This window comes from Geotrypetes seraphini, chromosome 2, assembly GCF_902459505.1.
Source record: "Geotrypetes seraphini chromosome 2, aGeoSer1.1, whole genome shotgun sequence".
NCBI classification, from domain to species: domain Eukaryota; kingdom Metazoa; phylum Chordata; class Amphibia; order Gymnophiona; family Dermophiidae; genus Geotrypetes; species Geotrypetes seraphini.
Window position 1 is genome coordinate 100,746,730 of NC_047085.1, and position 17,688 is coordinate 100,764,417.

General features: G+C 46.4%; 1 protein-coding gene across 6 annotated transcripts in view; it reads left to right on the forward strand.

The window, feature by feature from the left end:
* Positions 1–17,688, forward strand: part of NCOA2 (nuclear receptor coactivator 2) — a 410,025-nt gene that overhangs the window by 144,039 nt on the left and 248,298 nt on the right. For all 6 annotated transcript variants that reach the window (XR_004538319.1, XM_033933336.1, XM_033933340.1 and 3 more), the window contains exon 5: positions 5,237–5,337. Coding sequence is in view for 5 of the 6 variants with exons in the window: in XM_033933336.1 (XP_033789227.1) it covers positions 5,237–5,337 (101 nt within the window). In the remaining variant the exon portion in view is untranslated. The remainder of the gene's footprint in view (positions 1–5,236; positions 5,338–17,688) is intronic.

Genomic DNA, 17,688 nt, shown 5'->3' on the forward strand with positions numbered 1-17,688 from the left:
GCTTTGAGGATCGCTCTGAGTTCCAACAGATTGATATGACACTGACGATCTGTACTGATCCAGAGGCCTTGAGTACAGAGACCATCGAGATGAGCGCCCCAAGAATAGGTTGAAGAGTCTGTCATGAGGACCTTCTGATGGGGGGGGCATTTGAAAAAGCAAGCCTCTGGAAAGATTGTAAGAGAGCATCCACCAACGGAGAGACTTCTTCAATGAAGGAGTGACTTGAGAAGGAGGGTCGCAAACTTGCGTCCATTGAGATGCCAGGGTCCACTGAGGAATTCTGAGGTGAAGTCTGGCAAAAGGAGTCGCATGTACTATGGAGGCCATGTGACCCAGAAGTACCATCATGTGTCTCGCTGAGATGGAAGAGCGGGAAGTCACTGTATGACAAGAGTTGAAGAAGAGCTTCCAGACATTGTTGTGGAAGGAATGCTCTGAGTTGGACAGTGTCCAGAACAGCTCCAAGGAACTGTAAATTCTGTGAGGGCTGAAGTTGAGATTTGGGAAAGTTGATTTCAAATCCCAGACTTTGTAGGAACCAGGTAGCCTGTTGGGTCGCTACAATAACCCCTTGAGATGTGGAATCTTTGATGAGCTAGTCGTCTAGGTAGGGAAATACCTGAAGACCATGATTTCTTAGAGCTGCTGCTACCACTATCAGGCACTTGGTGAACACTCTGGGAGACGAGGCCAGGCTGAAAGGTAGTATTCTGTATTGAAAATGCAGATTCCCCACCCAAAATCTAAGGTACTGACGGGAGGCCGGATGAATGGGGATATGAGTGTAGGCCTCCTTGAGATCCAGAGAGCATAACCAGTCGTTCTGCTCAAAAAGGGGATAAAGGGATGCCAGGGACAACATGCAAATCTTTTCTTTGATTAGAAATTTGTTGAGTGCCCTGAGATCCAGAAAGGGCCGCAGATCGCCCGTCTTCTTCAGAACAAGGAAGTAACGGGAATAAAACCTCTTGTTCTGCTGTTCCAAGGGAAACTGGTTCGATGGCATGGAGACAAAACAGAGCGTGAGCTTCTTGAAGAAGAAGGGCGTTCTGGGATGGATTGGAAGGATACTCTCTTGGAGGAAGCTCTGGTGGAACCTGAGTGAAATGAAAAGAGCTTGTGAGGTATCTGCATCCGGTCTCCGTTGATGATGTCACCCATATGTGAGAATACCTGCCTGCTTGTCCTGGAATAATATATTGTATGATCTGTGGTATGCAAAATCCAGAGTGGAAAAGAGCTAGGTATTTTGCTAATTTACAGACCACATGGTAACTGGAACACAGTGGAAGGAAAACTAATCTTGTAGGAGTGTTACATCATTGCCCTTTCAAAGGCTTAAGGCATGGATGGGCCTGACACCATTTTACTGAATCCATCTTTGCTGAGCCATAAGGAACTTTGATGAATCAGCTCTTTTGAAACAAAAAGACTGTGGATTTTCTTGTGCTGAGTTCAGCTTGAAAAAGTATGTAGAAGCAAGTTATAAACATATACTAGGTTAATATGTTACTATGTAATGACATCACGCAGCTCACTGAGCACCCTGGGGTGTAGATTGTCCGGTCCCATGGCTTTGTTCATCTTGAGTCTTGCCAGTTCGTAGTAGACGTTGCCAGGTGTGAACTCGAAATTCTGAAACGGGTCTTCCATGCTGGGCCTTGCCTGCAACTGCGGACCGTGCCCCGGTGCCTCGCAGGTGAAGACCGAGCAGAAGTATTCATTCAGTAGTTCTGCTTTATCGGAATCTGATTCTGTGCAGTTCCCATCTGGTTTTCTAAGGCGTACTATCCCGTCTGTGTTCTTTTTCCTATCACTAATATACCTGAAGAAGGATTTGTCCCCTTTCTTCATGTTCTTTGCCAGAGTCTCTTCCAATCGAAGTTTGGCCTCCCTGACTGCCGTTTTGACCGCTGCAGACCTATGTTCTAGTTTAGCTTCCCTAGTCTCCGTTCGTTTGTAACAAATAAATGCTTTTTTCTTCTCCTTGACGAGGTGCGAGATTTCTGCGGAGTACTATTGGGGTTTGTTGTTTCTCCGCCGTTTGTGTACTGATTTAATGTAGAGGCTTGTCGCTTCATGTATGGTAGATTTCAGGGATGACCACATAGCTTCCACATCATTGGTCGTAGCTTGGTTCTGCAGTGTCCGGTGGACGAAATCTCTCATGCGTTCGAAGTCAGTGCCTCGGAAGTTGAGTACTTTTGTTTTCATGTTTGATCTAGGGAAATCTTTCCTGAGGTAGAACCACAACATGTTGTGGTCGCTGGAGGCTAGCGTATTTCCTACCGAGACCTTCGAGACGCTATCCTCGTTGATGAGTACCAGGTCCAAGATCGCCTGGGCCCTAGTGGGTTCCAATACCATTTGTTTGAGTCATGCTCCCTTTATGGATGTTAACAGTCTCCTGCTGCCGCTGGTTGTTGCTGAGTATGAGTTCCAATCTGCGTCAGGCATGTTGAAGTCCCCTAGCAGAACAGTGTCTCCCCGTAGAGTGATATTCTCTATGTCTTCAATTAATTCGGAGTCTTTGTCTTCCAGTTGTCTTGGAGGTCTATATACTACACCAAGATACAGGCATTTTCCCCTGCCTCTGGCCAGGTTCACCCAGAGGGATTCCCCGGTGTACTTGACATCTGTGATTCTGGTAGTTTTGATGTCTTCTTTAATGTATAGTGCCACCCCTCCCCCTGACTTTCCCTCTCTGTCCTGACGAAATAAGTTGTATCCCGGTATAGCCATATCTTACCCATGAGAGTCTGTGAACCAAGTTTCGGATATTGCCACCACGTCAAGGTCGGCATTCATTATTTTGGTCTCTAATTCTAGAATCTTATTGCCTAAACTGTGTGCATTAACATACATAGCCCTCCATACCCCGTGATTGCTAAGTCCCTGTGGGGAGTTTCCCACCTGGGGTAGTGTGACTCCTAGAGAATTGTTTGCAATGGGGGCACTTACTTTGGACTTAGAATCGGAGTTTCGACTCACCTCGTCAGGATCGTTCCTTACTGTACTTGTATCTGAGTGGGTACCCTCCCCAGACTTAACTAGTTTAAAGCCCTACGAAGCAGGTGGGCTAGTCAGTGTCCAAAGATGTGCTTACCCCTGCTGGTCAGATGGAGTCCGTCTGGTCCCTGAAGTCCTTGCAAAGCCTCTCCATGGTTCAGGAATCCGAAGTTCATTTCCCGGCACCATCCTTGAAGCCACTCGTATACTCTAGAGGACAGGAAGGATAGGGGAGATATGATACAGATGTTTAAATACTTAAAGGTTTTAATATAGAACCAAATTTCTTCCAGAGAAGGGAAAAAGGTAAAACTAGAGGACACAAATTGAGGTTTAGGGTGATAAGACTTAAGAGTAATGTTAAGAAGTTCTTTTTCACGGAGAGGGTAGTGGATGCTTGGAATGCCCTACCAAGAAGGGTGGTGGAGAGCAAAACGGTGAACACAGAGGATATTTAATCAGAAAATGATGGATATAAATTGATGAACTAGGGCAGGAACTGGGCAAACTTAGTCTATGTCCCATATATGGCTTGGGATGGGCTGGGGAGGGTTTTGACTGGAACTCCAGTAAATTTGAGATGGTTTAGATAGGCTGGAATGAACTTCAACAACAACTCCGGTAGTTGGAATCTAAGGACAATGCCAGATAGGCTTCTACAGTCTATGGCCCAGAAATATCAAAGGCAATTCAATTTAATCATGAATTTATAATGCATGTACCTATTGGACAAACTGGATGGACCATTCAGGTCTTTATCTGCAGTCATTTACTATGTTACGTTGTTATGTTACTAAGGGCTTGATTCTATAAATGGCGTCATTCAACCACTATGCACCGTTTACAGAATCGTGCCTACCAAAGCTTAACTTAGGCATCCTAATGGTAGACACCGGTATTTTAGGCCAGGGTTTTCCTAGCCTAATTTACAGATACTTGAGTCATATCACACACATTCTCTGTTCCTAACCATGGTCACCTTTGAGATAGGCGTCATTAGGTGCAGGTAGGTATCTCAACTTAAGCATCGATAGGCGTCGGTCTGAGTTCCATGTGAGACTCTTAATTGTTTTATAATTTTTTTTAATGAACTTTTAATGACATGGTCAATTACTATGCTAGTTAAGCTCATTATTCAATTTTGAGTTTCATATGGAACTCGACTGGGCATCCCCAATTAGGGTGATTAGCGGCACCTAACCTAGGTGCCTTTTATAGAATCTGGCCTAAGTGTCAAGCAACTATGTTAACTGTTAGGGATGGTATGTACTAATGGTGCTCATTAATTCCTATGTTAACTGTTTAATGCACTTCAGTGCTCATTTTCAAAGCAGATGGGCATTTTAAAATACTTAAAAATAACATCTGCTAAAATCATCCAAATTCTGATTTTGGAAAATCAGTGTTTAGATGCTTCACACTGCAGTTCATCCAAATAGCAAGAGAGCATGCTGTGGGCATATTTTGAGCATGGCTGAAAAGTAGAACATCAAGCCAGGATTTTGAATGGGAAGGAATAGCCATGTCTATAAAGGACGATTTTATCTAGACCTGTTTGTCACATTCAAGTTGCAAAAGTTTGTTCTAATTGAGCAGCTGACCATTGGAGGGATTAAAGAATGACACCTCCTTAATCCCCCAGTGATTGCTCTCCCCTTCCCTCTCCCTTAAAGTGAACTGGAAAGGAAAACCAGGCTGTATGTTAGCTGCAGCTGTTATGGCCATTCTGAACAAGTAGCAAACAGGTCAGAGGAGTAGCCTCGTGGTTAGTGTGGTGGACTGTAATCCAAGGGATTCAGGTTCAAGTTCCATTTCCTCTCTCTTTTATAATTCTAAGCCTTCCAGACACAGAAAAATATCTGCTGTATCTAAATATGACACCTGCAAGCCTGAAAGCTGTTCATGTGATGTACATTAGCCCATAAAGCTTTCTATATTGGTGGTGCTTCCTTATTATCTCATGCGCTTCCTCCTTACACTCCCCTTAAGTTCTTGCATTCTTCTTAGCAGCATTTGCTTGTGATTCTGACATCCATGAAAATTAGTGTGTGCATCATTCCTGTTTTCAACTTGTGTGTTTTGGTTATAACTGTAAACCTCATTTGTGGTATTAGATTGGAATTTTTTAGTTATAATGAGAAATATGAAGCACTGCTTATAAAATTTTGCCTATGAATCCTTACCCCCTACTGTCATGTAATTGTTTTGTTTTCTTTCTTTATAGAAAAAGCTGCATCAGCCAGTGAAGAAGTGCAGAAAGCTGATGTATCTTCTACAGGCCAGAGTGTCATTGACAAGGATGCACTTGGGCCAATGATGCTTGAGGTAAAAGTTACTGTAATAGTATTGTTGGCATTTATATCTTCTCTGTTGTGTTAAATATCCTGCTTGTGTCTAGATGTCCCTATTGCACTTAATGATCCTGATCCTGCAGTTGGCATCTCTTTTTAAGAACATAAGATTTGCTGCTGCTGGGTCAGACCAGTGGTCCATCGAGCCCAGCAGTCCGCTCACGCGGCGGCCCTTAGGTCAAAGATCAGTGCCCTATTTGAGTCTAACCTTACCTGTGTATGTTTTGTTCCAGTAGGAACTTATCCAACCCTTTTTTGAATCCCTGATGGGTGCTTTTGCGTTCCAGATTTCTGTCACTCTCTGGGTGAAGAAGAACTTCCTTATGTTTGCACGGAATCATTTCCCTTCTATCTTTAGCGAGTACCCTCTAGTTCTCTTCACATGGAGAAGGTGAACAATCTCTCTTTCTCTACTAAGTCAATTCCCTTCAATATCTTGAATGTTTTGATCATGTCCCTCTCAGTCTTCTCTTTTTCAAGAGAGAAGAAGCCCAGTTTCTCTAGCCTCTCATTGTACGGCAACTCCCCCACCCCTTAACCATTTTTGTTGCTCTTTTCTGGACCCTTTCGAGTAATACTATGTCCTTTTTCATGTACGGCGACCAGTGTTGGACGCAGTATTCCAGGTGGGGGCATACCATGGCCCGGTACAGCGGCATGATAACCTCAGATCTGTTAGTGAGCCCCTTCTTAATCATTCCTAGCATTCTGCTTGCCCTTTTTGCCACCGCCACGTATTGCGCGGACGGTTTCATTGTCTTGTCTACAAGTACTCCCAAGTCTCTTTCCTGGAGGCTCTCTCCGAGTATAGCACTGGACATCCTGCATTTATGCATATGATTTTTGTTACTGACATGCATCACCTTGCACTTATCCACATTGAACCTCATTTGCCATTTCGCGGCCCATTCCTTGAATGTATTTATGTCTCTTTGAAGTTTTCGCAATCCTTCTGTGTCCTCACTACTCTGAATAACTTTGTATTCACAAATTTAATCACTTCACTCGTCGCGCCAATTTCTATGTTGTTTATAAATATGTTGAAGAGCACAGGCCAGAGCACCAAACCCTGCGGCACTCCACTCGTGATGCTTTTCCAGTCCAAGTATTGTCCATTCACCCCCACTCTCTGTTTCCTATCCGTCAACCAGTTTTTAATCCACGTGAGTATTCCATGGCTCGCAATTTTTCGAAATAGACGTTCATGTGGAACCTTGTTGAATGCCATCTGAAAATCTAGATATACAGTGTCGACTGGGTCACCCTTGTCTATCTGCCCATTTACTCCTTCGAAGAAGTGCAGTAAGTTTGTCAAGCAAGATCTTCCTTTGCTGAAGCCGTGCTGGCTGGTCCTCATCAGTTTGTGTCCGTCAAGGTGATCGATGATGTGGTCCTTTATCAGCGCCTCTACCATCTTTCCTGGTACCAAAGTCAGACTCACTGGTCTGTAGTTTCCCTGATCTCCTTTCAAACCTTTCTTGAAGATTGTCGTAACATTCGCCACTTTCCAGTCTTCTGGAATCTTTCCTGATTTGATTGACAGATTGGCTATTAGTTGGAGAAGTTCAGCTATAACCCCTTTCAGTTCCTTGATTACCCTCGGGTAGATGCCGTCCGGTTCTGGGGATTTATAGTTTTTAAGCCTATCGATCTGTCTGCATACCTCTTCTAGACTGACTGTCGTCCCTGTTTTCATTTCCTGTGTATAGCCTGTCGGCTTCTGGTATATTGGATATATCCAATTCGGTAAATACAGATGCAAAAAATGTGTTCAGTTTGATGGCGATGGCTTTGTCCTCCTTTAGTACTGCTTTTGTTTCATGATCATGTAATGGCCCCACTGCTTCCTTCACGGATCGTTTCCCTATAATATATGGCAAGAAAGGCTTAAAGTTTTTCACCTCCTAACTATTTTGTCTCCTTACCTATTTTTTCCTTGGCCCCTCTTACTGCCTTGATGATGTTTGTGCTTTTTCCAGTTTTTGTCCTTTTCCATTCCTTAAACGAAGTCTTCTTGTCTCTGATTGCTTACTTCACTGTTACAGTGAACCTTGCTGGTTCCTTGTTCTTCTTCCTCTTGGAACCCTTGTTGATACGCGGTATATATAGATTTTGCGCCTCTGTGACTGTGTCCTTGAAAAGGGACCATGCTTGCTCTAGCGTATTTGCAGTGTTTATCCTCTTCCTAATGTTCTTCCTCACCGTGACTCTCATCCCTTCGTAGTTCCCTTTTCAGAATTTTATTGCCGTTTCTGCCATCCTGGATCAATTTTTTGTTCCTGTGTCTTCTTAAAGATAAGAGGTTACTGCCCTTTCAGATCTATTTACTTCATCTAATTCTAAAGTATTTTGCCTGACTAAGAGCTGACTGAGACCAGGCAAAGAGTTTCTATTGTTTAGATTACTTCATTTTATTTGCATAATCTCCCCAAACTTGAGATGACCAGTCTGTCAAATTAGATTGTTAGCTCTTCTGAGCAAGGACTGTCTATTATATGTTAAATGTACAGTGCTGCGTATACCTTACAACACTATAGAAGTGATAAATAATAGTAGTAGTATTCAGAGGAGGGGTAGTGGTTGTGTTTTTCTCCAGTGCCCTCTCCAGTTGAGCTTCCTACAAATAATTTTCCTTCTTGTACAACCCCACTCTATTCCTGAACCTTTGGGGACAGCTCTGACTGCGGGAGAGCACAGACTTTGAGGCAGAGGGTTTATTTCCAAGGGGTAGGCTGCTTTGCAGTGCACCCACTTGGACAGACTGCATTAACAGTTTGGGAGCTCAAGGACAATTCCCTTGGGAGCATAGCTCGTTCCAGGTTTGTCCATTAGTAGGTTTGAGTGCAGGCTGGTTTCCTCCAGGATTGGGACCGACTGTGTTCGGAGAGGGGGGGGGGGGGAGGGATTGATGTGTCTGGCCAGTGCGTTGGACCCAAAAGGCAGTCAGAAGAAACAAGCAGTCCAGATTCCAGGCTTGTTGAGGCAGAAGATCTCCCTGTAAACTGTTACAGCTTCTTGTACAATCCCCTTTTATTCTGGGACCAGTGGGTTATGCATCCCTTGCCGCCAGGCGCAGTATGAAGCCTCAGATGATTGAAGTCTTAACTCCTCCCTGTTATAGCATAACCTAGAGCAGTGTTTTTCAACCTTTTTACACCCGTGGACTGGCAGAAATAAAAGAATTATTTTATGGACCAGCAAACTACTAGGACTAAAATTTAAAAACCCCGTTTCCACCCCATCTCCGCGAGCTCGATCACCTCAGTAACTATAGAAAAATAGACAAATATAGTGCAAAATATAGACAGCAGATATAAATTCTCAAAACTGACACGTTTTGATCACTAAATTGAAAATAAAATCATTTTTCCTTCCTTTGCTGTCTGGTGATTTCATGAGTCTCTGGTTGCGTTTCCTTCTGTCTGTGTATCCTTTCTTTCATTTCTTTCTTTCTGCACTCAGGCCCAAGAACTGTCCCTTTCTATTCCCTCCCTCTTTCCTTCCTATGTCCTTAGTGCCCCCAGTGCCTCCTTCCCATGTCCCTCTCACTGCCTTCCACACTTTGTCCCATCCCCACCCCAGAAGCCAGCCTGCCTGCCTGTCTACCTCTCTTCCTCCCTCCCTGGCCAAAGCTAGCCTGCTTGCCTGCCTACCTCCTTCCCTCCCTGCCGCACAAAAAAATAAAAGCCTCCCTCCTTCCTTTCCCCAAGTTGGCTTCTATCTTACTGCCCTGCTGCTGTTGCTAAAGCCGACAGGAAGTCTTCTTTCCGACATCAATTCTGACGTCGGAGAGGACATTCTGAACCAGCCAGGCAGTGATTGGCTGGCCCAGAATGTCCTCTCCGACGTCAGAATTGATATTGGAAAGAAGACTTCCTATCGGCTTTAGCAGCAGTAGCAATCTTGCCGGCCCTGCGCGGACCGGCAGAAATTTCCTGCGGACCGGCACCGGTCCTTGGACTGGTGGTTGAAGAATAGTGACCTAGAGCAGTGATTCCCAACCCTGTCCTGGAGGAACACCAGGCCAATCGGGTTTTCAGGCTAGCCCTAATGAATATGCATGAGAGAGATTTGCATATGATGGAAGTGATAGGCATGCAAATTTGCTTCATGCATATTCATTAGGGCTAGCCTGAAAACCCAATTGGCCTGGTGTTCCTCCAGGACAGGGTTGGGAACCACTGACCTAGAGCATGCCCCTTGGACATCATTCTTGTCTTTCTATAAGCCAGCCTGTAGGAGCTTATCTCTTCTGCTCCTAGTTCTCAGTATTTTCCTTTGCGGTTTTGACCTTGTACTGTGGAGGTTCCCTGCGGGAGACATCCTTTCGGTGGGAGATTGCAGACTGTTGGAGAATGTCTGCTTCTGGGGTGTTCCCTGCTCTGCAGTAAGCCCCCTAGATAGCCTGCAAGTCTAATTGGGGCTATGGGATCGGGAGCTAGCTTGCCCCAGGTTCGCTACTACTGGGTGTTGCTCAGGCTGAGCAGTTCCTTTGAGGCGCGACTGGGATCAGAGCTGGATTGCGTGTGTCCGCTAGGTGGTTACACGATGTTTCTGTGGGTGGTGGAGTTTACCTAAATCCCCAAATTGCCATTTTTTAGGGATCCATGTTCCTTTCCTGGGCTATTAGTGCAAAATTGACACCCGCGGCAGCCATCTTGGATTTTTCCCAATTTGAATAAAACTACATTTTTCATAGTTAGGAGCTTCTTTTTTGCTCCAAACTTCACAGATGGCCTCCTCAGAATGAGAATGGATGAATTCATGCCTCGTTTGTGGCGGATGGATGTTGGATGCGCAGCCATGTTCCATGTGAGCTGCGGTCCGTGAGGGGGCGAAGTTTGCATTGATGCAGTGCCTTTCACCTCCGGGGAGACCATGCTTGAACCTTCTGCCTCAATTTCCATGCAAATTGTATTCGAGGGCTCTTGGCAGAGCGCTGTCAGCGTATCGACGAAATATAAATTTGTTTCCTGAGAATAGCCTCATAAGTCTTTTAAGCACTCTAAGTCTGAGTTGCACAGGGCGATTCTCGCTGCTGGAGACCTTTTCCCCCTGGATTTTGTGAATAAGCTCTATCAGGCATACTTGGTTAAGAAGTCCATGCCTGTGGTCACCCCAACTACATCTGGGCCATCTGTAGGGACTATAGCAACATTGGACCTAGGTTTTTTGCTTTGTTCCCCGGTGTGGAAAAGGGTAATGCCTGCCATTGCGTCAGGCCCTTGATCCCTCTGCATTCTCAGGGAAGTTCGGCAGCATCCACAGATGTGGTGAATCTGGCGAAGCTCCGCGATCAGGATCCGTGTGGATGCCGGGATCCCACAGTGCGCAGGTTTTTCAAACCTACCCATCTTAAGGACCTCATTACAGAATCTCTGAAGGAATTAAAGCTGCTTTCGGATCAGTTGGTCCAGGTGGAATGTTATCTCATGAGTGATCAGAGGCTGTTAACTGCCTCCTTTCCTGATAACCCAGGAGATTTTGGGATAACCTGGAGGGTCTTTTGAAATGCGCTTGGACCATGGTGAGGCTTTACCCCATGGTGGTCGGTTTTACCAAGTGCTTTGCTTCGCCGAAGGTGGATTCAGCTGTGGCTCAGGTCAACAAGCATATTTCCCTCCGTACTGATGGAGGGGTGGTCCTTAAAGATGTTCAGGACAGACATGTGAATTTTATCCTTAAATGCCTGTTTTAATTTGGCTGTGGCCGGTGTCAAGGCGGTGACAGCCTTGTCCTTCGTTGCTTGGACATGCCACTCCAAATTACGCCATGACCCTGTGGTGCTGCATGATTTGGATTTTCTCGTCTTTGGGGTAGATTATATGGCTGATGCCTTATATGACATATTGAAAGTTCTTGCCAAGTTGGGGGGGGGGGTTATTCGGTGTCCGCCTTGAGGATGCTGTGGATCAGGTAGTGGTCTGGGGACTCCTCCTCTAAGGCCACCTGGAACAAGTTGCCTTTTAAGGGACAAATTCTGTTCTACTAGGGTCTGGATGACCTTATGGCAAGTGTAGACTGTAAACCCAAGGCTTTTCCCAGGAACAGGTCATGTCCTGCCAGGTGTTCGGGGCGTTCTAATTTTCGTGCATTTCGACGTCCTCACCAGTACTCCAGTCCTCCCTCCTCAGATCAGAGGTACCCTTCATCTTCCAGGCCACGTTTTTGGGGGTCTGGCCGTCAGCAGTCCTCAAATAGACATCCAGCAGTTCCCCCTAAGAAACAGTTCTGACGCCATGCTCCCGGCCCCTCTCCTGTGCACCAGGGGGTGGTTGTCTTCCTGGCGGAATGGGAAACCATCATGTCTGACTGTTAGGTCTTGGAGGTACTCTGTGAAGGGCTCAAATTGGGAGTTTCTCGGTTCTCTCTCTGAGTACTTTCTGGATTCCCCTGCAGGCCGCCCCGAGAAGGCACTCTGGGTGCAGGCCATGGTCCGCAGACTGTTAGATCTTGCAGTGATTGAGCCCATGTCAGATGGCAACTTGGGCTCAGGGAGATACGCAATATACTTCATCGTTTACAAAGAGAGGCTCCAAAAGATTGGAGACTGATCCTGGATCTCAAAACAGTCAATGCAGCACTGAGGGTGCCCTGCTTCTGCATGGAGACAGTGTATTCTGTCATTGCTTTTGTGGTGCCAGGGGAGTTTCTGACCTCCCTGGATGTCACGGAGGTCTATCTTCATATCCCCATTTTTCCAGCGCACAGGAAGTTTCTACAGTTTCATGTCCTGGAGCAGCACTTTCAATGTGCAGCTCTTCCCTTCGGATTGGCGACAGCACCCAGTACTTTCACCAAGGTGACGGTGGTAGTGGCAGCGCATCTCCACTCTCTGGGTTTCCAGGTCCATCCGTATCTGGATGACTGGCTGATCAGGACTCCCTGTCTGGTTGAGGGGATCCAGACGGTCCAGCAGGTGTTTCATTTGCTGCAGCATCTGGGATGGGTGATCAACCTTTGAAGAGTCATTTGGAGCCCACCCAGGATTTGGAGTACCAAGGGGTCCGCTTTCACATGGGACAGAAGAAAATTTTCCTCCCCGTGTCACGTCAAGAGAAGATTCGGAAAGTCATCGGAGGCTTTCTGGCCACTTTGACCCCGATGGCCCGGCACTATCTCCAGATCCTGGGGCTCTTGGTGGCGATGATCGAAGTAGTTCATTGGGCCAGAGCCAGACTACGTCCTTTGCAGGAGGCTCTGTTGTCCTGATTGAATTTGCAGTGGGACCCATTGCTTGCCAACCTGTCCTGTACGGCAGTGGCGTGCAGCAGCATGGAGTGGTGGTTGTGTCCCCTATCACTGGCCAGGGGCCTTCTGCTCGGGATTTTGGATTGGGCGACTCTTGTCAATGGATGCGAGTCTCTCTGGCTGTCTTTTGCAGCTCCGGTGGTGGCAGTCTAGTGCAGGGCCGGTAGGCGCCTTTGGAGCACAAGTGGTCAATCAGTCGCCTGGAACTGAGGGTAATTTGGCTGGCCCTCCTGCATTTCCAGGATCATCTCCATCATCGCGCTATCTGAGTGTTCTCTAACAATGCCATGGCAGAGGCTTACGTCAATCATCAGGGGGTCAAGAGGAGTCCCTCCCTAAGCATGGAGTGCTCTTGCTGGGTTGAAAGGCATCTGGTAGCGCTGTCCACAGCTCACGTGGCTGGTGTGCACAACATTCAAGCAGACTTTCTCACTCACCAGACGCTGGACCCCGGAGAGTGGTCTCTCACCGGGACAGCGTTCAAGTGCATAGTACACCGATGGGGGGGCCCCAGTGTTCAATCTCATTGCAACTGTGGCAAACAAGAAGGCTGATAGGTTTTACAGTTGTTGAGAGGCTGGCAGCGATGGACTGGATGCTCTGGTGCAGCCATGGCCCCAGGAGGATCTTCTATACGCCTTCCCTCCATGGCCTATGTTGCGTCGAATAATAGAGCAAAGGGGATGGACGGGGATCCTGGTGGCTCCTGATTGGCCGTGGCAGCTGTGGTAATGCTGACCTGTTTTGGCTTTGGCAGGGTCAAGGGCTACAATTGCCTTATCACCCTCGTCTCTTCACACAAGGGCCGATCGCTCTGCAGGATCCATACCGCGGCCTTGATAGGCTGGGGCTATTCTACAGTGATGGCTACGTTGCTTCATAGCAAACGGAAGTCCACCGTGGCGGCGTACACAAAAGCTTTGCTGTGCGCCTCCATTGTCTGACATGGAATCTGAATCGGGTTCTCCGCTCCCTGGCTCGCCCACCTTATGAGCCTTTGGAGCAGGCATCCTTGATGGACTTCACTCTCAAGTTGGTATTCCTTGTAGCTGTCACTTTGGCTCGGAGAGTTTCGGAGCTTCATGCTGTTTCTTGTCAGGATCTTTTCTTGTGTATTACGGATGCTGCGGTGTTCTTGCGTATGGTTCCTATCTTCTAAAAGTGGTTTCTGTTTTCCATGTGAATCAGGAAATCCAACTTTTGCCATTTTTTCCTTCAGGTTCAAAAGGCCTGGACTGGGTATTTGAAGGATATCAACAAGTTTCGTCTCTCGAACCACCTGTTTGTTCTGGTGGGTCCTGCACTCAAGGGCAAGCCTGCCTCTAAGGCTACCATTTTGAGATGGATTCAAGCGGCCATTTTTGTCGCTTATGTAGTGGCAGAAAAGAAGCCACCCCTCGTGGTGTGGGCTCATTCAACCAGAGGGGTTACCTTCTCCTGGGCTGAGTCTTCGGCGGTGTCTCTAGATGAGATGTGTAGGGCTGCTACATAGTTCTCCTTGCACACCTTCATCAAGTTTTATAGGATTGATGTGGCGGCCAAACAGGATGCCTCTTTTGGTGCCTTGGTTTTGGCAGTGAGCTCATCAGTCCCACCCTGATGTTTTTGGGATTGCTCTGTTGCGTCCCACTGGACCTGGAATAAAGGGGGATTGTACAAGAATGAAAGATTAGATTCTTATCTTTGCTAATCTTGTCAATCCCCCCTTTATTCCTGGAACCTGCCCTATGTCTGTCTGATTCGCTGATTGCCTGCATTGAGGTAATGGTAAACTGGATTTAAGTTTCAGACCAGACTTTATTATCAAGTATATTTTTATTGAGCTGAACAAAGAGAAAAGACAAAACCACAAGCTCACTGTTTAACAGGTAAAACCACAACACACCTCTCCCCTCCCAACCCCCCTACCCTCCACCTCCCAGACCTCTTTCCAGTTGTAACCCCTAGAATGAACCTCATGAGAATGCAGGAATAAAGACTCATACATAGGCAATGAACTCAAAAAGATACAAAAAACAGTATGCCAATAGTTCAATAAGTAGCTACGAGCCAGGGGAGTCATTGTGTTCTAGATTGGCTCCCAAATGCACTGAAAAGAGCGCCCCTGGAGAGAGGAGAAACCCAGTACATCTCTTCGTTTCCATATCAGGAGGGTAATCAGACGACACCGCCAGAGGGAGTAATCCTGTGCCACCACATTCAGCCATTTAAGTAGAATGCACTTCAGAGCAACGAGGACCATCCACTTGAGGAAAGAAGCAGCCCCTGTTCTGCAGGGAAAATAATGGAGAGAAGCACCAAATAGAAACAAGGGAGAATGTTGTATAGTAACATTCCAGATGCGCTTCACAGAAAGAAATATGTGGTCCCAAAAGGATCGAATGGTAGTGCTTGACACCTAAGACAGGCAGCCAACGCTCGAAACCCAGAGAGATAAGCCCTCTTAGGAGAAATGTACAAACGTAGGACTAACTTATAATGTTGCTCCCAAAAAGTAGTATATTTATGAAAAGCAGACAACTTTCTAACAGCTTCTAAGATCACATCAGCAGACAATTCAATATTGAGATCTCGAGCCCAGGCATCTCTCAATCTAGAGTGGTCAAGCAAAGGGGACTCATCCTTCAAGTGGCGATGACGGAATTTAAGAGGAACAAGGAGCTGGGAGCCAATGGTGAATGCCGTGGACAACAACTCCTGACAAGAAGCTGTTAGGGAGCCAGATGGTAGGGAAGTAAGGTAATGATGAATCTGAATATAAGCAAAGCCATCAATATGAGGAAGATGAAAGTCTTCCCGCAACTGGGCAAAGGACTTAAGCCTCCCATCATTCTTCACCAATTCAAACACATAATGAATGCCTTTTGCTTCCCACCTAGCAAAACTGGCCCCATCCACCCCAGGAGGAAAATGGCCATTAAAGCGGAGAAGCAGAAAAGGAGAAACAGTAGAACTAACAGAATGAAATTTACAGACCCAGCGCCAGACCTTCTGCAGAGGACTGTGTAACACCGTATGGGGAAGGAGCTCGGGTTCGTCCCTAGTTTAAGTGTCCCATATAAGCTGTGTCTCCCTACATCACTGTTTTGTTATTCAGGTTTCTAATGTTTCATAACCTGTTTTCTCATTTTTATTGTTGCTGTTTTGCATATGTTAATATAAGCAGAATTGATTTATCTGGTGGGGAGTTCCTGCCTCTCTTGTTTATCTTCTGTAGATGTTCCTGGCTACTTTAAGGCTGACTGGTGTCCAAGAGACATGCCCCAGGTTATGCTATCAGAGGGAGGAGTTAAGACTTCAATCATCTGAGGCTTCCTATAGTGCCTGGTAGCAAGGGATGCATAACCCACTGATCCCAGAATAAAGGGAGGATTTACAAGAAAGAAGATTAGTGAAGGTAAGAACCTAATCTTTCGTTATATTCTGCAGCTCCCAGCACACAGCATTGCACAGTGAGTAACAGTCTCACAGCCTGGCAGATCGATTGGGGGGGGTCTTTAAAATCAATTCCAGTGCAATAGGTGACACATTCTAGACTAGTGGTTCCCAACCCTGTCCTAGAGGACCACCAGCCAGTCAGGTTTTCAAGATAGCACTAATGAATATGTATGGGACAGATTTGCATGCCTGCCACCTCCATGATATGCAAATCTCTCTTATGCATATTCATTAGGGCTATCCAGAAAACTTGATTGGCTGGTGGCCCTCCAGGACAGGGTTGGGAACCACTGTTCTAGACAGTAGGGTTATTTCCCCATAGCAGTGTGCTGCTACAGAAGGAATCAACTCTGGATTTTTCACTCTGCCTCTGTTGTACTTCACTGGGCTCTCTAGCTCCACCTTCAGTTCTTCTGCACACTTGCCTGCAGGAGTATTTGTTCTGCTTTCCCCATTTTATTATTTTTAATTTGATGTAATTGCATCCCTTTTTCAGGTAATTTGGTTCTTGGAGCAAATTTGAAGTTCTGTCTGTTTGAGAATTCACAGACTTCGGTCTGTAGCTGTCAGGCCGATCCCACTGGGTACCTGTTAGCCAGCCTGCATAGTTTTTTTTCTGGAGATCAGGGCTGTTCCTTGTGTGGCCTCGCCTACTGTTAAACAGGGGTCAAGCGCAGGCTGTTAGATGCCTATAGGAGGCTTGGTGGTGTCTTGCAGGGTACCGGCTGCATCTTCATGTCACCCCTCATCCCGGTGCACATCCAATGGTCCGCAGGGGTGGAGGTGTAGTCAGATATAAGAATCTGACTGGCAGCCCGAAGATCAGCTTTCCAAAACCATTCCCAGCATCAAGGCAGTGAATTTTCTCATCCTGCTACTGTGAGAGAGATGAAAGCAGACTTCAGCACAGATTCTGTCAGGCCACAGTGAGTACACAGGCTGATTACTTGTGAAAGGAATCGGGGGAGGTTGGAAAAGTTGGGTTTTGAGTGTTTCTGAATGTACCCCTCCTGAAAAATCCTAAAATTGCCATTTTCAGAGTTGGGGAAATGTGAAAAATATCACTGTTTTGGTGCAAATTTTTTTTACGGCGGCCATCATGGATTTGTAGTGATTTCCCCTCCCCCCCCAAAGCTCCCTTATTCAAATCTGCAAATTTTGCCTAGAAACTTGCTGGGATGGAGTCCTTGGGCTCTCCTCATGTGGATTCTTGCCAGGATTGCGCAAATTTAGTGTTTTTAGAGTGTTCTTGAGCCATGTGCCGCAGCATCCAGTTTGGCCCCTCTCGTACTGAAGCAGGTGACCAAATGCTCAGCTAGACCAGCGGTGCAAATTTTGTGGCTTTCGGGGCTCAGCACGGCTGGTAATTCCGTCCTCCAGTTTGCGGAACCTTCGCAGCCTAAGAAACATAAATTTTAGTCACCTTAGGATGACTCTATGCCCCAAGAACTGGACATTTTTTCAAAATTTAGGAAATATTGGTGGTCTTAATCTCAGAACCAATGTTTCTCCCTATGCAGTCCCATCTGTCTCCACGCATGTCTCAGTCCTCGATTCAGCCTGCCACTTTGCTTGCACTGCCTGATCCTGATCTTGGGGATCTTCATGCGATTGACTTGCTTGAAGACCCCTTATT